The 25,041-nt window shown below is 39.7% G+C and overlaps 1 protein-coding gene across 12 annotated transcripts in view; it reads left to right on the top strand.

The window, feature by feature from the left end:
* Positions 1-25,041, top strand: part of MITF (melanocyte inducing transcription factor) — a 216,707-nt gene that overhangs the window by 159,411 nt on the left and 32,255 nt on the right. For 2 of the 12 annotated variants that reach the window (XM_032867378.1, XM_032867379.1), the window contains exon 1: positions 23,359-24,071. The exons of the other annotated variants lie outside the window; for them this stretch is intronic. In XM_032867378.1, coding sequence (XP_032723269.1) covers positions 24,039-24,071 — 33 coding nt within the window. In that variant the 5' untranslated portion in view covers positions 23,359-24,038. Of the gene's footprint in view, positions 1-23,358; positions 24,072-25,041 lie in introns of those variants that run through there. 12 annotated transcript variants of the gene reach the window in all.

Below are 25,041 nucleotides of genomic sequence, written 5' to 3' on the forward strand. Positions count from 1 at the left end.
CTGCTGAGCAGAGAGCCCGATGCGGGGCTCGATCCCAGAACCTTGAGATCATGACCTGAGCCAAAAGCAGAGGCTTTAACTCACTGAGACACCCAGGCGCCCCTCTTTGTTTTTTTAAACTCTTTAAAATTTTACTTTGGCAGCTTGATGAATGCACAGTTCAAATGTAATAAATGACAATGGAAGATCTCTTCCTAAGGGTTTTTATTCCTGATCCTTTTTTCAAGGAAGGTAGATGTAGTTAAATAGAAACACAAAGTTAAAAGACAAGCAATAAATCTGAAAACAATGTTGATAACATAAATAACAAGCATAGGATTAGCACATGAAATAAATAAAGAACTCCTGAAATCAGTGAGAAAAGCTTTGGGTAGAAAGGACCAAGAATATACAGAGACAATTTGCAAAAGCTCAACATGATTCATAATCTGAGAGCTGCAAATTAATGCAATAACCAGACACTATTTCACATACAATCAGGTTGGCAAAAATTAGAAAGCCTGATAATACCATGTTTGGACAGAACGGAGAAATCACAGCCTTTATACATTGCTAGCAAGGTCACAGATTCTACAAATACCCTGGGAAAAATTTGGCAACATTTAATGAAGTTTTTAATGCATGCATGGAACCTACTATGTAGCAATTCCTCTAAAGAAACCATAAAGGAGACATGCGTAAGGATGCTCACTCAGTATTTTTTGTGATTGTAAAAATTGCAGTTATCCTAAATGCATATCAGTACAGGAATGGATTACACACAACATTATAAAGTGGAGAAAACAAACAAATTAGATATGTGTATATCATCTTGGACAGATCTCAGAAATGTAATGCTTAAGTGATAAAAGCAAATTGGCTCAGTCATACATATGGTCAACATTTATGTATTTTTTTAAAGAAGATCACAGCAAATAACATATTTTATAGGTGCTATGTTTTAGATGTATAAAGACAGAGACTGAATGAACTCACAACAAATTCTGGGTAACAGTTGCATCTGGGGAGAAAGACAAGGGAATGGGACTGGACAAGGAAATATGAGGGACTTACTGTTATTTCTAATATTTAATCCAAAACAAACAGAGAATATTTTAATTATATTTTCTTTCCGGGAGTGGGAAGATTGCTATTATATCATTCTGTACAAATTAAAAAAATTTAAAAAAAATTTAACTATGGGTTGACAGATGTGATCTAGACTTATTGTGATCATTTCACAATATATACGTTTACTGAATCATGCTATATACCTGAAACTAAGAGATTTGTCAATAATATCTCAATAAAACATTAAAAAAATCATAATTTAAATTGTCTAAATTTTTAAACACCTTTTAAGGAGAAAAAAAATGCATTGAGGCTTATCTCAACTAAAGAAACCACTAAAGTATTTATCACAGAAGCTTGTCATACTGTCTTTGCTTAGCTAGCTCCCTTGAGTGCCATTTTTAATTGCCTTCTTTTTTGCAATTTTCCCTTATACTGTAATTATCTTTGGGGCAGGAGCTTTCCCTGCAATTTCTTTGAAGTCAAACTTCATATATTTTCCTAAGGAAAAATGTGACGCTCATTTCTCAACGTGCTCACAAAAGTTGTTAGAAAGCTTCTCAAACCTTTTGGATTCAGGGCACTTGGATCCTCTGTTAGGAATATAAGCCTTTTCGTGGGGAATTTGGGCAGCATCTCTTAAAATATAAAATGGGCATTCTCTTTGTTCACCTGTCCTCTACCTTAAAGATAAAAGCTCATATGATGGTATAAAATATTCATGAATGCAGTGATATATACATCTGCGTTACTTACTTTTTTTTCCACGTTGCTTATAATAGTGAAAATTGGGAACCTGTCTTAATGTCCTTAAATCTAGAAACACTAGGTAGCTGCTTTAAAAGGGAGGGGTAGATCAAGTTGTAAATATTGTTATTGTTTTAAGAAAGCAAACTGCAGGAACATAGGCATCACCCAACCAGGTGTTTGTTTTAAATGCCTGTATCCTATAGATGTGATTACATTTTTATGTAATTCTCTTTGAATTAGGCTAGAACTATTGAAAATGCACATAGACTTTAAAACTAATCACTTGCAGAGAGTAGAAATAAAAGAAAAGGCGGAGGTGGGACAGGCTTTCCTTCTAGATGTATGTTTGTCTTTATTGTTTTAAGATTTTTTTTAAGGAGCTTTTGTTTTATCAGTGTTAACAACCCACCAATATTGCTAATGGTTGGGTGACATTTCTCTCTAAGTATGTGAAGGAAGCACGTCACGAGTTGCGTGTCATGTTATAGGTCCTTATTTTTCTTTAGCAGTTGAATTCTTCCTTGAGAGCTCTCATTTGCCCTGCATTCGAAATGTAAGTTTTTTCTATGGTTCCAGAGAAAAAGCAGAGGTAATGGAGCCATGACAATGGTGGATTGCTGAGTTTGCATGAAGGTGACTCAGATTTCAGCCCTTGAGATACTCGATCATCGTGCATGGTGATGGGCTGGGTCTCATTTATGATAATACAGTCCATTCTCTCCAGGTATAAATAGTAGTACAGTTCACTGGACAGGAGGGGAGAGCCCGGCAGCTCCGCGGGTGTCATCAGCATGTAAACTAAGCCAGTGATTTTATAGCATTCTAACAGACGTGTTAATAGCATGATAAAATGAAGGGCCCTGAGTTGTTTTGGTGGTGGTGCCTATTCAACCTCTCCCTGTTCGGGACGATATAAAGCTGGAACTGGCTTTCACGAATGCCGTATCGGTTTGATATTGCGCTTTTTATTAACCGTGATGCTGTGGGTTACGGCACTTTAAATGAGAAAGGGAATGCTGTCTCTTTTTGAAATGTGAATTAATAAAATGCTTCTTGTTGGGAGAAGCAGTTTTCCTGGCCTTCTTCGTGTGTTTCTGTTGTGATTACCCTCGTCTCCTGTCCCTTTATTGGACAGACAGACACACCCACACACAATTCATACTCATCAATACTTGCTAGTAGAAGGGAACAATTTTGCTTTTAAAAGACGATGTGGATTTTAGAAGAGGCTGTTTGGATTGGGCCGTGCAGTGTACACTCCCTTGGCCTTCCTGTTGTGCATTTGGGGTCTTTGGACACATTGTTACTGGCTCGAAGGGGTGCTTTGCCCACCTGTGAGGAGACAGTCCTCTTCCCTGCTCCGCTGGAGCTTTGGGTCCTTGATATCATTGTGCAGGGGCGGATGAGAAAGTGTGTGGGAAAGGGTGATTGGCAGGGCTGGCTGGTCTGCACGGGGATGGGCTGTAATGGTTTGCCGGTTGTTGAATAGGAGACTGGGAAGAGGAACCCGGAGCCTGACTTCTTCTGGGGGACTTAAGCTTCAAAGGTAATGAACAAATTCGGGAAAGTTCACATCAGTTCAGTATTTGAATCGATATTTATTGAACACCTTCCGTGTGTAATGTATTAAGAGTAGGAGGGGATCTAAATCCTAGTTTAGTAAGTTCTGAGGTAAACACCCCAAAATGGGTGTGCTTGTTTATGTAACAAACAACTCATGTTCTCTGGGTCACTGAACAATACATAGATACGAGCATGGATATTAAACATGATCAATCACCCTTTCCTCCGATGTTAATCAGAGATACTGCCTGCTTTCACATATTAACATTGAATCGTAACATATAACCCAGCGAGAAATGTTAACAGCAAATTTCAGTTGCTTCCAATGGGAAGAAATCCAAGAGAACGATTCATTTGCAGTTTTCCCATATTGTTAGGATTGTTTCTAAACTCGAGTTTGTATTCCTTAAACCCAAACAGTCATAATCAAACATAATAAAAATGAATCATGCCAAACAGTTCTTGTTTGGGTAAAAAGTTCCTACTACATAAAGATTAATGAATAATAATTCCTCTTTATATCTATGTAAATATATTTGTATGTATAGATGCATATATTCATATACATTTAAATATGTAGTATTTTATAATAAATACATATTTATAACACACTGATATATGTATCTGTAAAAGTAATCAAATCTTAGTCCTGTGTCAGAGTTTTTAATAGCTAGCAGCAATAAGCAACTCTGGTTAATTTTAAAAGAAAAAAATTTATAGACAGGATGTAGGGATATCTGCAGAGGTAGCTAGGAGAACCAGGCTTGGAGCAGTGTGGCATGGTGCAGAACCTCCAAGTGTATAGACCACAGAGTTGGTCTGGAGAACTACTGCTAGAGCCTGCTCCATTGCCTCTGTTGGAACTGAATCTTCTTGCAACATGAACATCCAGGGTTGTACCTCTACTTCTCTCTAGCGCCCCATTCCAGTTCAGGCACATTTGATGGGTGAATCCTAATTCATGTGTTCACTTTGAGTGGCAAGGGAGGCCAGAAAAGAAATACCTACATTTCCCCACTGTCTTCGGTAAGAGGCAGACTCTACAGACAAAAAAGAAAAAAAAAAAAAAGAAATTGGCAAATTGTTATTATAATGGTCATATGGCAAATTCTGGAAAGTAGAAAAGGTGAAAATGTCATCGTATTCTGTTCTTCTGATACAAAGCTCTTTTAAAATTCAATTTTCTTGAAACTAATATTACACTGTATGTTAACTAACTAGAATTAAAATAAAAACTTAAGGGGCACCTGGGTGGCTCAGTGGGTTAAAGCCTCTGCCTTCAGCTCAGGTCATGATCCCAGAGTCCTGCATTGGGTTCTCTGCTCGGCAGGGAGCCTGCTTCCTCCTCTCTCTCTGCCTGCCTCTCTGCCTACTTGTGATCTCTCTCTCTCTCTCTGTCAAATAAATAAATAAATAAATAAAACCTTAAAAAAAAAAAAGGTAAAATAATAAATAAATAAATAAATAAATAAAAGCAAAAAAAAATCCAACAAAAGCACTTTTCTTAATCTTTTCTAACCTTCCATTTTATTTCTAATAAACTGGAATCATAGCTTTTTAAATTTTACTGTGTTTTTTTCCAATATCATATGTGTTTTTATATTTCACATAAAGTGTATTTACACAGTATACTCTCCATATGTATCATTTTAATAATTTCATAATGATAATAATTTAAATGAAATAATTTCATCATGATAATAATTCAAATGAAATGTTCTTTGCCATTTTCTAAACGTTGGAACTTGCTGATGCATTTTACCATTATGAAAAATGATGGTGAAGATGTTCCTATCTAAAGCTCTGGCATCTGGATGTTAGGGGTTAAGAACCCAGAGATGTATCTTATTACCTCTCCATTCTCTAATAGGAAAAATCAGTATATTTAATTTATACCTTTCTGTAATTTATTTAAATGTAGACACATTTCTGACTCTTTTTGATATGACATTTTATAGGTTCACAATTGAGTGAGTTAAAATTGAGGCTGTTTGAACTTCTAAAACATTTTATTTAAGTTGATTTTTTTTTTCTATACCCAACATGGGGCTCGAACTCAGTACCATGAGATCAAGAGTCAAATGCTCTTCTGACCAAGGCAGTCAGGCATAGGCAAGCTTTGTTTGTTAGTCAAACATTTACCACATAGCAGTGCTTTTAAAATTGATATTAGGAATACAAATACATGACCTAATAATAAGTACCCTGTATCTAGATGAGTTAGTTTGATGTGCATGATAAGAAGCTTATGGCTGCCTTGTGACTATCACCACTTGCCTCAGTATTTTTTAAAGTAAAACATGTTCATTTTTATCAGGGTTACATTTATTGGAAAGATATTGTCCTTATTAATATCACAAAACAAACTGAGGGTTGCGGGGGGGAGGGGGGGTTGGGAGGGGGGAGTGGGGTTATGGACATTGGGGAGGGTATGTGCTATGGTGAGTGCTGTGAAGTGTGTAAACCTGGCGATTCACAGACCTGTACCCCTGGGGCTAATAATACATTATGTGTTTATTAAAAAAATTTAAAAATTAAAAAAAAGATAGTGTCTTTACTTTGTGAATATTAATCAATTACAGTATTTACAAGTGGGTTCTTTTAGAATTAAATGATACCATGGCTTATTAGCCAGCCTCTTTGGTCAATCTGTCAGTCTACCATTTTGAATCCTTAGGAGACTTGCTCTATCCTGTGAGTTTCTCTTGTCACCACTTGTTCATTTGTGATGTGTTTATTACCTGTCTCATGTGTGCCAGAAGCTGTGCTGAGTACTAGAGTACAAGAATGAGAAGGAAGTCTGTTCTGCTGTCAAGCGGCTTCTGTCGAGGAGGTGGTTTTATAATACGGAAATGTATGTGTGTGGATGCTTTCGAAAAACCTCAGTGGACTGTTGCTGGGAATAATGACCAAAAGAATCTCATCTGTGCAAACTCAAGTTACTGGAATTTAAGTTAGAGTACATAGTTTGAGAACTCAGGTCTCAGAGAACTCAGGAAAATGCTTAGGTATTACTCAGCATTCTTGCCTTTGAAATATGGGTATATTTGACTTGATACAGTTTCTGTCCTTTTTTTGACCATGATTAGCCCTTGAACCCAGTCTAGGTTGTAATGCTCTCTTGGGTGAGGGTAGTTGCACTTATGGCACGGTGTAGAAAAGACATTAGCGTAGCAAAAGTGGAAGGGTTGGAGAAAAGCCCAGGATTTTTCAGCACTAAGTCTCTCCTTACAGCACACTCCTTGTGTTCCTCACATCGATGGCTCCACTTCTACTCCTTTGATACCTAGCAAAGGGCTCATTACAGCCCCAAGTATTCTCTAGGATGGGGACCCTACAACATGTAGTTAAAGAGTCAGGAGTAGTAGAATGTAATTTAAATTAATAATCCAAATCTGAACTCTACTTTCAGAGATCGAATTGAGTATAATATTAGCTGATCTCGGTGGGGGTAGGTTAGCAAGTATGTTTTCTGTTTTAGAATTATGTATAAATCCCCCCTTAGGAAAGATGGAGGAAGGAAGGCAGGAACCTTGCTCTTTTTGAACACGAGAAATTTTTCTCTAGTCCTGCTAACGTTGCCTGGTGACCACATTACAGTTCTACTTTGACCTATAGAAAGATAAACACCATCATGCTTTCAGGATTGATCTCTCAGTTTGGGATTATCTGTGATATATTTTTTTCCTTTCCTTTGCTCACCTTTATTCCTTAAATTATCTTCAACTACATTTTTAATAAGAAAAGTCATAAAACTTTTGTCTGGTCCCTAGGTTTGAAGATGATAATAATTCAAAAAATTCCCTTGGTGAATTTTCTCTAGTGCATTCCTTTTTGCAGTAACAATTTTGGTGGTCTTTAAATAAGCATATTTACCATATTACTTTGGCAGGATACTGATCACTCCCGAGAAGTGAAGCCATAATGCATCCTGGGTATTTCACTTGGTTTGGGAGCCCAACAAGCTAAGGTTTAGGTTTAGATTTAGGTCTGTCACTGTATGAGAACAAGCAGGTAGGATAGGACTGGTTATTTAACTTCTCTGCTCTTGTTTCTCCCATCTGTAAGAGCAGATGGGCAAGAGCACTTACCTTGGTTGCATCAAATAAGATTGATGTATTTGAAGGCCTGTATTATGCCTGACATGGAAGAAATGCTCAGCAGAAGTTAATTTTCTTCCCTAATAATTTTTCCCTGAACAGAGAGGGTGAACATCGTACTGTTAACTTATTCTCATACACTCCAATGACCATGTTGAGTATGGAAAAAGGCTTCTTGCTAAGTAAATAATCATGCTCTATCTAAAGGAAAAACAAGTCAAAGTTACTATATTACCTCGCCTTTTATTATGCACTTTTCCTTAACCATTTCTTTCGTTTGAAGAGAGCACTTTCTCTTGCACACGCATACTATTTTATATTAGAGGTGTAACTGCATCCCTCCATATTTTAAGGCCGACGGAAGAGAAGGGAATGCTCATATTTGGTCGCCACAAATGTATTTCCTGGAGTGCTAATTAGATAAAACACCTAATACAAAGAAGTTTCAGTTTGTCAGTTGAAACCTCTTGTCATTTTGCTAAAAGATAAGTCCATTTAAGGTCATTGGGGTGATTTTGTCTCTTTTAGACATCCTTTGAGACGAACTATGTGGGAAGGATATTGTTTAATTGTGCTGTTTCTACAACTTTAGGGAGTTGTTTGTTTTTCCTTACTGAGCATTTCGTAGATTTTTTTTTTTAATGTAGATGATGGGGAGGCAGATAGAAAAATAAAGCTAGATCTAAAATCCTTGAGACCACAAAGAATTTGCCATTGAAGTCATCAGGATTAAATTATTTTATGTAAACACACATGGCCGCATTTGCGTGTGTGTGTGTGTGTGTGTGTGTGTGTGTGTCTTTTATACTTTTTTCTTTTTTTTTTATAACTGGAAAATTTCTAATATGTATGGAAGTGGGAAGAATTGCCCAGTGTGACTCTTTCTCTCCCATTCTTCATCTTTAAAAGTTGTCAGTATCTCTACACTTCCATTTGTACTTTTCAAAGAAATTAGAAAATAAAGACCGTGTGTCAGATGCAAAATGGTAAATTAATGGCTTTCGAAAGTTCTCAAAAATATATCGAAAAGAATACATAGTGGGTATCATGCAGCCACAGAAAAGGATGAGATCTTGCCATTTGCAACAACGCAGGTGGACCTAAAAGATATAATGCCAAGTGAATTAAGGCAGAGAGAGAAAGGCAAATATTATATGATTTCAGTCATATGTAGAATCTGAAAAAGAAAACAGATGAGTAAATGAAAAGAATCAGATCTATAAGTAGAGAACTAACTGATGGTTGCCGGAGGGGAGGGAGTGGGGGAATGAGCAAAATGGGTGAAAGAGACAGAGAGATACAGGCTTCAGGTAATGGAATGAATAAGTCACGGGAATAAAGGGCACAGCTTGGGGAATATAGGCAATGATATTGTCATAGCACCGTATGGTGACAGAGGGTAGCTACACTTGGGGTGAGAGTAGCATGACCTACAGACTTGGCCAGTCACTGTGTTGTACACCTGAAATGAACGTAACCTTGTGTGTTAACTGTACTCAAATAAAACTATTTTTGAAGAACCCCGCCCCTCCCCCAAAAATAGAAAAAAAAGAAAAGGATAATTCCACCTTACACTGTAGAAAATGAATAGACAAGGAACTATGGTTGTTTTGCTATTGACAGTTTGGGACGAGAAAGAAGACTTACACGAAGCCCTGTACAACTAAGCACTAGCAAATGACTTTGTTTGCAAGGACTGGCATGTTCCTTTACTCCGTATTTTGTCGGACAGAAGGGACTTGTGAGTGACACTCCATGAGATTGACAGTTCATGTTCAGAAACACCAAAGCAGGTTCCCAGCAGGCTTTTGAATAATTGGAATCATCCATGTTCATTCTGCATAGCTTTAGGGATAGTTTATTATTGTGTTGAATTGATGGTTGTGTTCTAGCATAACTTTTCATTCCCACATTATGTCTAGTTGATGTGAAGGGTTTTTTTTTTTTTTAAGATTTTATTTATTTATATATTTGAGGGAGAGAATGAGTGAGAGAGAGCACAAGCCAGGGGAGGGTAAAGGGAGAGGGAGAGCTGAGGGAGAGCTCCCACTGAGCAGGGAGCCTGATATGGGACTTGATCCCAGGATCCTGGGATCATGACCTGAGCCGAAGGCAGCCACTCAACCGACCAAGCCACCCAGGTGCCCAGTATGAAGGATTTTGAATTAATCGATTCACTGTGATGACATTTCCTCCTCACAATTGACAAAGAAGTTGTCCTTTGCATGTCAAGACAGGGTATGAAGTGACCTTTGGCTCACTGCGGAGCCCAGATACCAAAAGGAAGCACATCTGTGGTTCATGGGGTATCTGTGCCCTTCCTGTGCCTTGACTGGTTTCATTGCCTTCTCCTGAAACTACCTCTGAGAGGGTTGGTGCTAGGAAGTGACCCCCCACCTCCTAGTTGTGGGTTCTCACCGTTGATGTTGGGGCTAGGTAATTCCCTCCCATGAGAAGCTGTGCTGGGTACCATACTGTGTGGCATCATCGCCCCTGTCTACCCACTGGGGGACTGCAGCCTTCCCCCAACCCCTGGCACCCCCGGCTATGACAACCAGAAAATGTTCCTCATGGGGCAAAATCACTCGTGGTTGAGGACCGCTGTTTTAAAGGGTAGGGGCACCTTAAGTACAAATTTGTGTGTGTGTGTGTCCTTTTCCTCCCACTGTCACTAATGCTACAGCTGTAAGCTCCTTGAGGACAGGAATGAGGGATTTTCTTTCGCATTGAGGGCTTTCTTTCCATTTACTGTGTGCAACAAAAACCATCACTTTTTGTTGTTTTTATCCAAACTATATAGTGCAGCCAGTGGGTCTTTTTTACAAAAGGGTGATCTGCACATTTCTCTTCTTCCCTAGCTATTTTGATAACGGTTTATAATTAGGTGTGTGGCTATTGGCATTTCTCTAATACAGTGGCCCATTTTCTTTCTCATAAAAGAATTACTATATTGTACAATAGTTTAATCTTTCCTTTAGAAACCGCATGATACTTAGATGCTTTTGGTTAACAAAATTCCTATTGAGTCTGGAAGATTCTGTTTGCCTGCTGCCCCCCCCAGCCTCCTCCCCCTCCCCCAGAAAAAAGAAAAAGAAAGAAAAGGCATCAGCTCTTAAATTACTGAGTCCTGAGGCAGTTTTCCCGTAACAAATGTTCTCTTTAACTTCTCTGTTGTAAAGTCCTGTCTTCTTTGACCCACTGCTGGCCTGAGCGCCTGCATCTGTTCATTTAGGAACTGAGTAGAACTTTGGTTTAAATGCCCCGTGTCCACCTAGGTAGAAGATCAAAGATTAAAGAGAGCCTTATTTATAACAAAAGCGTGAAAGCATGTATACAAAAGAAGTAGTTATTACAGAAACTGTACAGTATCAAAACCAGAAATACTACATTGAAAAATGAATTCTGTAGATAACTCGTAACATGGCGGTGGCTAGGAAGAATTCTCAGGTTTTCTCTTCCCTAAAATGGGAATAATGACAGCTCCTACCTATGTCATAGGGTTGGAGCGAAGATGAAATGAGCACATCCATTGAAAACTTTTAGAAAAAATCCCTGTACTTAGTAAGTGCTAATCATTATTTCGGTGTCACTTTTTATTTCTTTATCCTCATTGTGAGAAGTCCCAGTATATTCCCATTTTCTTATACTTTGTAAAATTCTCACCTTTCTTTCCCAAAGAGGTATTTTGTCCTTTTTACCTTCACTCCCTTTATTCATTGTTTTTGTCAAACACAAAAATTCAAACAGGACTATCCCATTTTTTGGTTTTTATAATAAGTGCCTCCTACTTTTTTATATATATATATATATATATACATATATATACATATATATATATTTCAAGTCCCTCTGAGAATTTGCTTTGGAGAGTGTGATGAATCATTTTTTTGCAAATGTTTTTTAATGAATAAAAACAACTCCTTCTAAATACCTTTATAAACTTAAGCTTTAGTTGCTCGTCTCTTATCTGACATAAACACAGATCACTGGACATTTGTTTGAAAGAGGTAGTCCAGATCCTGATCTGAAAAGGTCAGTCTGAATTCAGTTTTGTACCCTATGTGCAAATAAATGTCTTATTTGTGGCTAAAATACACATTCCTGCTTTGATCAGTGAGAACACTCCATGGACAGATCCAAATTACTTTTGTAAACAAGATGTTTCTCTGAGAGTTGCTCAAGCTGACACCACCACAGAGGAATGGCAGGGACCATACTGAATCCACGATCAATTCATAGAACATAAAATCAGCATTTTGAGAAGCAAGTTTGGGCATAAGTCCAGAAAAGCAAGAAAAAAAAAACCCAAAAACAAAAAAACAGACATTTATGCTTATGATAAGTTGATGGATTAACTAAGTGCTTGCTTAGTAAATATGTTACCATAAGACTTGCCTTTTTATAGGAAATGAAGTTAAAAAATGAGTACCCATGAAATACCTTATACATAAATATGTACGTTGTACGTGAATGTTTATAGGTTGTTTCAAACTCATATAAAAATAGAATAGTGTAGGGTCACCTGGGTAGCTCAGTGGGTTAGGCCTCTGCCTTCAGCTCAGGTCATGATCCCAGGGTCCTGGGATCGAGCCCTGCATCAGACTCTCTGCTCAGTGGGGAGCCTGCTTTCCCCCGTACCCCCCACCTGCCTCTCCACTTACTTGTGATCTCTGTCTGTCAAATAAATAAAATCTTAAAAAAAAAAAAAAAAAGAATCAATGGACCCTGCACGTCTTCATCCCCAGCTTCAACAGTGACAATTTAGGGCTCATCTGGTCTCATGTACCTACTACCTCCCTCTCCCTTGTAAATCCTAGACAGAATTTCACCTTTGCCTGTTTTCTTTTATTAGACGTCTTCCAAGGAAAAATGCACCTCAAAAGTTTGCATGCCATTTTCAGGAGTTCCCAGGTTCCCTGAAGCCTAGTTTAAAAAGCAGTGACTGAGCTAGCCGATTTGGCAAGTAGAGGAGAGAAATAATTTCACAAAAGCCTTCCATAAGACATTCCTGCCAGCAAGTGTCCCAGGCACTAAGATTGTTGTTTGTCTACTTTTACCTTTAGTATCCATCTGTGATACTTGAGTCAGCTAAAAAGGAGGTCGTAAAAGCTTGCCTGGAAGAGGCTGAACATGGCCCCCATTCCCTTCTGCCCTCTCCTCTCCTTTGAGGTGGATTTACTCCCCCTGCCCCCGATATGGATGAGCTAAATGACCTAATACCGGTCTGCTTGAATGGGAAAACAAAAAATCTGGGGCTCACAATAATAGTGAACAGTGTTTATTTCTTGAGCATTTATTTCATGCTCAGCACTTCTCATGCATGTTGTCACTTACACTAATTAAGCTCAGCAGCTACCAGGTACATATCCATGATCCCATTTTTGCAAATAGAAAACTGAGATTCAAAGCATTTAAGAACCTGGCTAGGATTTGAACTCAGGTCTATCTGAAATTTCAGCCAGATATTTACCATAGTAGATCAGTTCTCTCCACTGCACTCTGACAACTGGCCATACACTTAGCTTGTGGGCCCCAAACTGGTCTATATGGGGTATTTTATAACTATATGCATCATTTACCCTAACTTCTTGGTGGTGGTGTGAGACATTTCAGAGCATCGTGTAAGATCTTCTTTGTTGTTGTTAGTTCTTTGTATGTGCTTTTCTTAAATGAAATTGGATGCAAGCCAGACACGAGACCTGGTAACATATGTTTCATATTCAATGGCATCTTAATATTGGAGGTCGAGGTCATTATTCTTTCTCATATATGGGGCTGTAGGAGGCTCTGAGTTGTTCCTCTGGTGTCCGTTCTTACCTCCCACCCACATCAGCCCCAGAGTGATGTGTTACAGATGTTCATCAGATCATGTCACTTCTCTGCTTAAAACCTTCAAAGAAAGAAAGGTTTCTTGTAAGTAGCAGAGAAGAAAAATCAGATTCCTCACAGAGTGTACAAAATCCTATATCAGGGGGGCCCCGATTGGCTGTCTCAGTTCACATGCTGACCTGGTCACCGCTCCAGCACCGCTGGACTCTTGTTGCTTTGACATCCTTGCTTCTCCCATGCTCCGGGCTGCTTCCCACCCGGGATTTCAGCTCCTCGGCTTCTCCACGTACCTGGCTTCTTCCTATCACGCAGGCTTCAGCTGGAATGCCACCGCCACCAAGCAGCCTCTTCTCCCAATAACTTTCTTTTATTGTCTGCAATGCACTGAGTCACTGTGTGAAATTCTCTTTGTCCACTTGTTTCCGTTGCACTTGTCTCTGCTTCCCCAAATTAAAGAGGTGTGTTGTGGGGCCAGGAGCCCAGCTGCAGTTGCTGTTCTCCATACGCTCAGTGAGTGCCCGTGTGTGTGCTGGTTGCCTGAAAGCACAAGGAGGTAAGGAGGGTTGAGTCCGAGTGCCTCCTTCTGAAGGGCTCAGTGCAGAGCCCAGCATGCCCCGAAAGCCCTCCCATGGGGTGGTTTATTCCAAACCAGGTTTTCCTCTTCCCATAATCTAGGCAACAAGTCTTAGGAATTTCTTAAGACAATGCAGTTCCTCAAAAACCAGGAGACCCCTCGGTCTTATGATCTGGACCCTGAAGTCTGTGTTATTAGGAGGCGCTGCTTTTTGCCAGTTTGCAGTCAGTGTGGACTTGACCTTCAAACCGGCAGCCTTCAGCTCTCATTTCTGACTGACCTTTTGCTTAAGCCCAGGGCAATGTTTTCATCTTTGACGAACTTGACCACTGCCAGTTTCTTAAGAGTGCCGGCCCTTATGAAAAGGAGTTTTGCTGCCTGTGCCATAATGATCTCTAATACCCGATAAACTGCAAACAATGGGGGCATTTTGGGGGGGAAATACTAAGACAAAAAGGCGTCTGCAGTTCTGAGGCCCTGCTAAACTGGGGCAGATGGAAAAATTATAGCACGTGGAATGCTGCACTCACAGCTCCCGTTAGGAGCCCTCACAATGGGTTATTATTAGGGTACCACTGGACCACGTAATCACAGCCCTTTACAAAACCATAAAAATGTGTCAAATATTATACAAACTCAAACTGTTGGGCTTGAATGTTGGACTAAAAATTTCATGAATAACAGGGTCCTCTTAATCTGATCAAGTATTTAAAGGGAAAATTGAAATGAGACAGATTTCATCATTATATAACAACTTCATGGATTAATGTATTGTTTGCAAAATTTTCAGTAGAGGAATTCTGCCTGAATATATTTTTATTCTTCCAGATCCGCAAAATTTAGTTTTTGTGCAATTTGTGGATTTTTAAAAAATATTTTATTTATTTATTTGACAGAGACACAGCGAGAGAGGGAACACAAGCAGGGGGAATGGGAGAGGGAGAAGCAGACTTCCCACCGAGCAGAGAGCCCGATGTGGGGTTCGATCCCAGGACCCTGGGATTATGACCTGAGCCAAAGGCAGACACTCAATGATGGAGCCACCCAGGCACCCCTAGATTTTTTTAAATTACACAATTAATGCCCCATAGATTATAGAAGATGGGGGAACACCCCTATAAATTAACAGCCCCCTATAATTGCATCATCCCAGAATACTCATGGTTAAGGTCGCTGAATGATTGGTAATTGGTCTTTTTTTGCCTATGCTGGTATATAAGTAACATTTTTAAGCCAGTTTAGGATCACAGGGTATCTAGTGTTTCTAAGTTGCTTTGGATTTCTATGTACATTCTGAACATTCCTGCTGATTAAATCGTGTTGTAAGATATGGTTTTTAATGACTGTATTGTATCCATCTACATGCAGTGGTTCTTGACTGGGGGCAGTTTTGTTCCCCCAAGGATGTTTGGAATGTCTGGAGGCATTTTTGGTTGTCACAAAGGGTGTTGCAGCGAAGACACTACTGGCATGTTATTGGGGAGAGGCCAAGGATGCTACAGACTGTCCTATGGTTTGTAGGATGGCCTCATTAACAGGAAAGTATCTGACCCCAGGGCCAACTGGCCAAGGTTGGGGGAACTCTGAACTTACGTGGCCATCTTGTAATTAATTTAACCCATTGCCTGCTATTAGATTTTTGTTTCCATTTTGTTGTTGTTGTTAAAGATTTAAGATTGGCAAACTTTCTGTAAAGGGGGGACATGAGGTCTATTGCTCAAGTCTGCTCTAGGACTGTTCTAGCTTGAAAGCCATCACAGACTACATGCAAACAAATGGACATGGCCGTATCCTCATAAACTACTACGGAACCCAGCCACGGGCTTTAGGGTAGTAATTTGACCATTCTCTTAATGCTCTGATGGACATCCTTGTACTTAAATCTTTTCCTGTATCTTTTCCTTAGAAAAATGTTTGATTGTTTAATTGTTGAATGGGCATGCATGTATCTTTAGGAAGTTTACAACTGTTTATTTTATGTATTCAGGTTATACCAAGTTGTTTTATATTCTCTCCTCTATCACATAAGACTGTTCCTTTAATGTGGCTTTGTAAGCATATGTATGCTACCCATTCTATCAGACTTGGAACGACCCTTGGAATGGGAAGTGTTTAAAGGATAAGCAGGGTTTGCAGTTCAGTTGCCTTCAGGAGTCAGGGAGATTGGTGAGTGGAGGACACAACTGTTACTGTGGCCACAGGGAGTGGTACAACACAGGAAAAATGAAGAGTAAGTGGCCCATCCAAAGAGGGAAGCTGCCGTTCCACTCTGTCCATTGGTGGCCCACTAGAATGTGCTTTAGTGTTGCTAGATCTTCCGATTTATCCAGAGAAACCAGAATTCCAAAATGTGGTGTGAAAATTCCCAGCTTTTAATTAAATACTGAGATAATTGTAAGCCACACCTGTGAACTGTGCTCATGGACCACGTGCTTGGGGACCTCTGCTTTAACTGTGACTGATGGTGTGCCATGGTTTAGACATGGAGGCAAATCTCCAGGCTCCTGGCCATGTGTCCTAGACCCTCAGGACCCTAAGCCTTATAGATGAAAGCTCTAAGAATTGACAGTCTTTGGGAAGACCCTAAAGAGAAAAGTCTCCTTTATCTCTCTGAGTAGGGAGGCCAGCTGTGAATCACTGCCTAGCCTGGGTACTTAGTTCCTCCAGAGCTTCCTGAATTAGTCAGGAAGAGAGGGCATTTGTTCACTTTTCCATTTCCTCAGAACATTTCTGGAGGCTCTCAGAATCCTAGCCTTCAACCCTGCACAGTCTGACTCCTTGTCCGTAGCTTCCCTTCTCCCCCACATTCATGCCCTCCAGCCACAGTTGCTCCCCTCATTCACTGATTGACCAAATTCTTGCTGAGTGGCCTACTATGTGCCAAGCCATGTTCTGTACACAGGAGAGCAGGTTATATGGTGATCAGGAGCACTGGCAGGGAATGGGTTGGGATTTTGAAAAAACTCTTAGAATGGTTGTAGGAGATAAAATCAGACAGGTCATGATCCCAGGGTGAAGGGAAAAGTAGGCAAAGAGGGCAGGGGTCTTCAGACTTTGATGTGCAGAGGAATCTACCCAGATCGCTTATTAAAACATGGATTTCTGATCCCCACCCAAAGAGTCTCATTCACTAGGTCTGGGGTGAGGCCTGAGGCTCTGTTTCTAACAAGTATGAGGGGTGGCACTGGTTTAGGGACTTAATAGCCATTGTAAGTACTTTTTTTTTTTTTTTTAAGTTTTCCCTCAGAGATCAATAGGGAACCATTACAGAGGGTTTTTCCCCCCAGAGTGCTGATATGATCTGACATATTTTACAAGGATCACTCTTTTGGTGTGTTGAAATAAACTGCAAGAGGGCACAGACAAAAGCCAGTAGAAGAGTCCAGTGACTTTCAGTAATCCACGTGAGAAATGATGATGGCATGGATCAGATGGTAACGTAGAGGTGGTGAAAATCTGTTAAATTCTGGATATATTCTGAAGAAGGGGCCAACAGTTTTTTGATGCAGTAGATAGAGGGTATGAAGAAAAAAAAAAAAGAGTCAAAGATGACCAATTTTTGAATGTGCAGCTAGGTCCAACCATAGGAGGACCACTTTTTTGACCTACAAGAAAAAAAAAAAGGTGATTTCCTGTGTAGACGGAGTTGCCATCTACTGAGACGGGGAAGATGGTGGAGGAGCTGGTTTGGAGGGGATGATGACCATGTAAAGGTCGGGATGCCTGCAGTGCTCCAAATGGTGCTGTGGTCTAGGCAGGTAGAAGTGAATCCGGAGTTTGGAGATACCCAAACCGAGCGTTGAAATCCCTGAGATTAGCTCTCTGGGGCTGTGCGCGTCCAAAGAGAAAATGAAGCTCTGAGCCTTGGGACACTCTGAGATTTAAGAGCAGAAGAGAGAACTAGCCAAGGAGACTGAAAAGGAATGATGAAAGAGGTAAGAGGAGAACGAAGTGCTTGTGTTAAATTGGAAGCCGGGAGAGGACTGTGTAGTAGGAGCCTTCTTGCTGTTCCTGGAGCAGGTGAGCCTTGTTCATACCTGAGGACTGTTGCAGTTTGCTGGGATGGTCCTCCCACTGACCTGCCCGGCCCGTCTCCTCCCCACCTTCTGGCCTGTGCTTACCTGTCCCCTTCTCTGTAGGACCTTCCCTGAGGAACAGCCTGGGTAAGATGAGGGCGGTTGTCTGGCGTCTGGTTGGCACTTAGGTAATATTTATTGAATGCATTATGAGAAGTCCAGGTGAGAACATTTACAGCACTGCATTCAAGGTATAGAGTGGTCCATGGACCAGTAGGGTGGGCATCCCCTGGGAACTTATTATAAATGCAGGATCTCGGGTCCCACCCCAGATCTACAGAATCACACTGCATTTAACAAGATCCCAGGTGATTTATATACACATTAAGGTTGCACTCAAACCTATATTTAGTTCTTGATGTCTGTGGTATGAAGGCAGTTGGATATAGGCTCAGATAGCAGCGACTCAAAGTAAGAGTTTCAAACTACCAAAATGAGATTTCTTTTTAGTTGCTTCTGATTCAATCAGTTATCATATGATTAAAAAAAAAAAAAAACAACTTCATGAAGAAGCTTTCAAGAAATCTTTGTGGTTATCCAAGTGATTTCTTCGTTTTGTTTTTAAATGACCTAAACTTGGAGCGAATGTAAAATGCCCAGTGTCTGGTACAGGGTAGAGAATTCTGAGTGAATGAACGCTAATTCTTTTTAATATATGTATTAAAATTTTGCTGTTTATTAAGACATATACATGCACAATGACTGATATAACCTTCAGAGTATAAGACCTGTAAATGCGTAGTTTTCTATTAAAGTGAGTAAAGCGTTACATTTATTGGGTTTTGCTACTTCTCTCATAGGAGTTTGATTCTGAAAGTGGTGTTTTTTATTCTGGGATTATAAATACTCTGCAGGCAGACAGCTACCACTCTTAAATCTCATATTTCTATTTGGATGAGATAACACTTGATGTTCTTTTTATACTCAGACCTTTGGTTTATTTTAGTCTGGGAGAGGAAAGATCATGTATATGGTAGAAATTTACTTACAATAATACTCTCTTTTTCCTAAGGCTACTAAATATTGTTAGCCATGAACCCAAAGCATACCCACCTTGTCGTTTATATTTATAATAAGCACACTGTTTTATAGGTCATCAGCTAAGGATAAAAGAGCTGTTAGGAATTTTTGGTAAAGCTGGTCTGGTTTATTCTATTAACACATCATAATTTTAGAAAACTGGATTTGCCATCCTCTCCTTCTGTACACATTTATAACTCATATCTCTGAATTCAGAAGCCTAATGATCCTACAAAGTGATATGATAGGAAGTTGTGTGAGAGGATACAGACCAGAGAAATGGTATACAAATTTATATATATTTGTGTGTGCACACATAGAGTATGTGACTATACCTCTGGATTTACATAGTTTTATCTTTCCCCCTTAACTAAGTTAAAGCCCTAGATCAAAATCCATCAGTGACCAAGGGCGACGGAATGATGAAGACCTTGGTTTGATTTCCAACCCTGGCACGTCTTTGAACTCTCTTTTCAGAGTTTCTGTGTATCTTTAAAACAAGGATAATTTAAGTATATCCTGGGTTCCTACATGGCTGCTTATCCATTTCAGACAACTTTTGGTGGAACAACTACAAAATTGTATCTCCATACACTATTTCTCCTTAGAAAAGGCACCTCATCATTTCTTTCTTAAAACATATTTATTAAGAAAGCCGAACTCCAGTTAGGTAAGACTTCCTTAGAGAGCAGAGGTTGGCCTTTTCTGTAAAAATCTAGGTAGGAGGTTTTGAGGCTCCAGAGGCCAGACAGGCTGTACCCATCTCCGCCCTGCAGCGAGAAAGCAGCCCCGGGCCATATGTAAATGAATGGGCATGGCTGTGTGCCAAGAAAACTTTATGTATGGCCACTGAAATTTGGATTTCCCATAATTCTCATGTATCATGAACTTTTCTCCTTGTGATTCTTTTCCAACCATTAAAAAATATAAAATGTATCCTTAGTTTACGGGCTGTACAAAAATAAGGAGCAGGCCCAGTTGGGCTGGTGGGCAGACCCCCATGCTAGGGAGAGGGCCTTGGGCTCATCAGGCCTTGATCCCCTGTACCTCTCCTTTATGTGACTCTTATTTAGTTTTGCTTTTTGTTTGCATCCGATTTTTTTATCCTTTTAGGTCAGGATTCATATCCTCACTCTTACTTTCTCTTAAGGACACCTTTATATAGTCTGTACAGAAAAACATGACTAAGTGTCTGAAAACGTGTGTTTTGGGCTTGAGGTTTCTGTAATGGTAACATTACAGTTGTGGAACTGAAAAGAGCCCTGCAGCTGTCAAATGTGACCCTGGACAAGACTTGGCCCAAGTCATTTTTAAAAGCTAGCTTTCTCTGTTTTACCATGTTTTTCAGGGATGGTGATTGCATAACTGACCATCTCTATAAATTGTCATTTAAAAAAAACAATATCAAAGACTGGTAGTGGGAGGCAGTCAGTAGTGGATAGCAATTGAGTTAATTATAATCTCTTTAAGATTCCTGAACCTTATTGAGCAACAGGACACATCATCTCCCTAAACATTAAATGAGAAATCTGAACTTTCCATTGACGTGTTAAAAAAATAGTAAATTTGTGAGCTAAAAGAATTACGGGAATCTTCCCTCAGTTTTATTTACATTCTGGTTTCCAAATAGAGGGAATAGAAGAACCGTGGACCTGAAGATGGGATATTTTTTCCCCCCTGCGGTGAATTCTTTTGTAACTCAAGATGGTAATATCTCCAGGCACCATCTCACACTGATGTGCTCCCGGTTCTCTTTCGAATGAAACTGATGGAAAATAACCTGACATTGTCACCCGGGAAGTGGCACAGCTAGTGTGACAGAAGGTGATCCATTCCACTTCTCTGGGTATCAGTTCAGGATCTGAATGAAGAAAGGAAAAGGCACGAAAAGATAGTAGCAGTAACAAGGACAAAGAGTTTCACAGCCTTTGGAGTTTTGCACTACAACGAGATAGCTAACATACTTGATTTATACGAAATATCCCTTTTATCAACAAAATAGTATCTCTTGATGGAGTCAGAAGTGCTCTAGCTTTATTTTGTTGACTGTGCTTCAAGGGCCCAGCAATACCAAACTTTGCTCTCCGAATTCATTAAGTCAGGTAGTTAGTTTGAAGCTCAACCCCATGCCGAAATTCTCGGGAAATCATTCAGATGTTTAATGTTACATATTTGTTTTCCTTTGTATGCTCACTTGGTTGGCTGTTTAGAAACTAACACAGGGGAAGTCACTAACTAAAAAGCTATGGTGTAGGATGGTTGAAGACAGAAGATCTTATTTATATGGCTTTTAAAATTGTCATAGGACTTTAGAGCCTCATAATATTGCTGTGAGGAAGGTAGAGGTTTGAGTGCCTTCCTCCAGTGTCTTCCGGCCAAGGGAGGCAAGACACACAGGTTGTGTCACACCCCACTGCTGCACAGTGGTGACTAGCATGGCTAGGACGGGGAGGTGATAAGGTTCTAGATCCTCCGTTCTCAAAGTCAGAGAGCCTGGAGGGTCTCCCAAGACCCTTTGCAGTGCTTCTGCCAGGTCAAAACTATTTTCTTAATAATACAGAGTGCTTCTTTTCCTTCTTTCATGCTCATCTTGTGACTTTACAGAAGAGTTTTACGAAGACTTCACGAGCGTTAAAATGTCATTCTTCTGATGGTCAGTGGAATGTATGCTTGTGTACATTTTTAAAACTTGCTTCTCTAGTTCATAAAATGGTAACCACTGATGGATATAACTTACAGAGACAATCTAAACTTGAAGGGCTGAAAATGGTTTTAAAACCAAAACCAAACAAATGAAAAAAAGTTTGAGAACTACTATATTGATAAGCCTGTCAGAAGTGTGATTTCATTTAATGCTGTAATACCTCCATGATGCAGGCCCAGTTACCATCCCTCTTGAGCATGGGAGAAGATGAAAGCCTGGAGGAGTTAGTGACTTGCAAAGGGTCACTTTAACAGTGAAGATGCAAAGTTTTAATTCGAACACAGGTTTTTAATCCTTAAGTCTTCTGCTGAGTATACTCTCAGGCATGCTGACTGTCAGGGGGGCGCCAGGAAATGCCTGGATGTAGGCAGTAACTTGCCCTCAGAACCTGCCCCCCCCCATCCTGCCCCAGAGAATGTAGATGGGGGATTATCCGCAAGGACGGTGTGAAGCGGAGACCACATTCTGGCTTACGGACTGAGTCCAGCCCACAGGTATGTTTGCCTTGTCCCATGCAGGATGAGAAGTCAAACAGTTAGGCATCAGTTTTTTGTTTTTTTTTTTTTTTTTTTCCCATCTGGGAGACTTAACCGAAAAAAGTTTTCTTTGCCAGCTGTATCTCGAAACTGAAAGGTCTAGACTGGGGTGGTATACCCATATGGCCACAATCAGCTGCAGCTTATGTCAGCTCTTTTCTTTTAGATGTGTGTGTCCTAGTTTGCCACAGACCTCACCACCCCCTATTACCTCAAGCTCACCTTCCTCCTTGCTGTTACCTGTTTTCAGTGTTTAGGTTGGAAACAGCTGGAGATGTTCTACCTCCTGTATAGTGTTGGTAGCCAAACTGTACCTAGCTTATTTGCAAACTAAAAAGACACTGGCAGAAAGGGACAAAATACATTCCACTCTGATTACCCCAACCTACACATAGTAAAGAGCCCACTGTCAACGCTGAACACAGAGCAGGTTCTTCCTTCCATACTGAAGCATCAAATTTTAATTCATTAAAGAATAAGGATCTGCCAGTGAATTAACATTTATTTTTAAATGTGTAGCCCTTTCTTTTTTTAGTGTAATAGTGAAATAAGCACATTACACCCATTGCCCTCATTTTGGGTTTATTTTAGTAATGTCTGTTGTCCTCATCATTATCGTGTCTGGACCCTTTCGTACACTTAAAATGTCTCTCTGAACCTCTGTGTGCATGTTAGATCAGTCATTTGAAACAATTTGAGATTGGCAACGTAAAGGACTTCATTTTTCCTGGGCATTTGGATCAAATTACTGAATTTCAAAATTTTTATCCTTAAGATATCTCCCTATTTCAGCAGTGAATATCGATCATTTATCCTTTTACATATATACTCATTTGCCTTTTTCTTCTTTTGTCTCACACCAGACTGCAAGTTTCATAAAGCTGTCAGGTCTGTTTGTGCACAATGTCTAGTCCGTGTCTTGCTTGGCATTCAGCACATAGTAACAGTAAATAATGGAACAAGTAAATGAGTAAATATACATCAGTTGTGCATATGATAACTCTTACTCTTCTCTATCCCTAAGAATTATAATAAAAGATTTTTAGTAAAAGTTTTCATGCTTCCCAACTTGGTTAAATTGGGGAGACATTTATTTCTTATTCTCTGCATAAATACACATCCAGTCCTATACGTGTGCGCGTGTGTGTTACTTTCCCTTCTTTCTGATGTGAGGTCAGTAGGGAAGTTACATTTCCATGCAGCTAAGAATAAGATGCTCACTGAAACCAGGGTACAGGATGAGGCCATTGAACTTGAAAGTGCAGCACAGAGACTCCTCCATAGACACTCTTCCTGCAGTTGGCAGTTACCGTTATGTGGCCATTAGAAAAGTCTCAAGTGTAACAGTAGCTTTTAGGCGGTGTCTTCTCCAAAGGGGGCATCTAGCTCTTAACCTATTGCTGAAAGAGAAATACCATTGTCTATTAATACTACTGGAACTAAAGATGAATAGTGAATTGGCCTTGATCTGACAGTGAGTTTGACTTTGATAGCTCATCACTTAAAAAGGTTCTTTTATATTTATGAAAAAAGCATGACGTCAAGCCAGGGGGGAAAATTGATACCAATATTGAAGACCAAACTCGTAGGACTTCCAAAAGAAAAAAAAAAAAAAAAGCCCCTTGTGCGAATGGGTTTTTTTTTACATGCATAACTAATTAGCTTAGGTTATTATAAGCAGGGCTGCTGTGATAAAGTTTCCGGTGGTGTCTCGGGATACCTTGTTTATAGTGCCTTCTCTATGCCAGTCAGTCTTCAAACTGGAATTACAGAAAGTAGAGGGAGTGAATAGTCTACCGTTTCTCTCGTTGGACTGGGGCCACCTAAAACGTTGTTATGCTGGAAATGCTAGAATACAATCACTATCAGGTGAGCTTTATTCTTATTCATATGTAGTGTCTGAAATGTAATGCAGTAAATTGAGTAATTTGCCTTTTCATGTTATTGTACTCTTTCCAATAAGTGCAGGTCTACTAGTTTAACGCTGTTTACTATTTGATACCGTAAGAGGTAATTCAATGTGGTTTTGAACAAAGTAAATATTAGTAGGGTATTTTTTTTTTTCCCCTAGTGCCTGGCTGTGCTCTCTCCATCAGCTCCTGTTCAGAGCTCATAAGATTAAATTGTGTTTATCAAGGAAAAAGTGCCTTTAAATTGAGTATCATTGATTTTTTTAAAAAAGCATTTTTAATTCTGTATTAGTTTCTCTAAGAAAGGAGGAAAAAGATCCTGGTGGCTTCACAGTCATGCCTTGAAAAACACATACATGTAAGTGTGAGGCATTTTGAAAGAAACTGCTTCCTGTAAATTGCTTTTTATGTTGAGTTCAAGATCTTAATTAAAATGTTGAATAATCATGTCCAAATGAAAGTGGGAGGAATTAATCTACAACTAGTTGATTTAATCATCAGAATGTTTCTGTTTATTTTCTACAACCATTTACAGCTGGCTCTTAAGGAGGTTTGTTGTTGTTGTTTTTAAACAGAAAGCTCTTCTGTTTGCCAAGGAAAGTAAAATAAATTGTTAGGCTCCTTTTTCTAGATTGTCCTTCTGATCTCAGTAAACCCTGACAGTCGGGTTGGGGAAAGTGTTGCCCTCCAGATGGTTGTGAATTTTAAATTATTGGACATGAGCAAAAAGGGCACAAGGTTTCAAAGAGATGTGCAGCTAATTAGCAGGGGAACTAAAACAGGGCAAAGTATTACTCCAAATCCTGAGTGTTAGCCTTTAAACTTCAGTAATATCAAAATCCATTAGCACAGTGCCTGGTACATAACAGGGGCTTAATAATTTATTCTGTTGGTGGACTTGGCCAGTCTCATGTTTGTGCGTGAGAAAA

Source organism: Lontra canadensis, unplaced genomic scaffold, assembly GCF_010015895.1.
Source record: "Lontra canadensis isolate GAN:19392208 unplaced genomic scaffold, GSC_riverotter_1.0 scaffold34, whole genome shotgun sequence".
NCBI lineage: Eukaryota > Metazoa > Chordata > Mammalia > Carnivora > Mustelidae > Lontra > Lontra canadensis.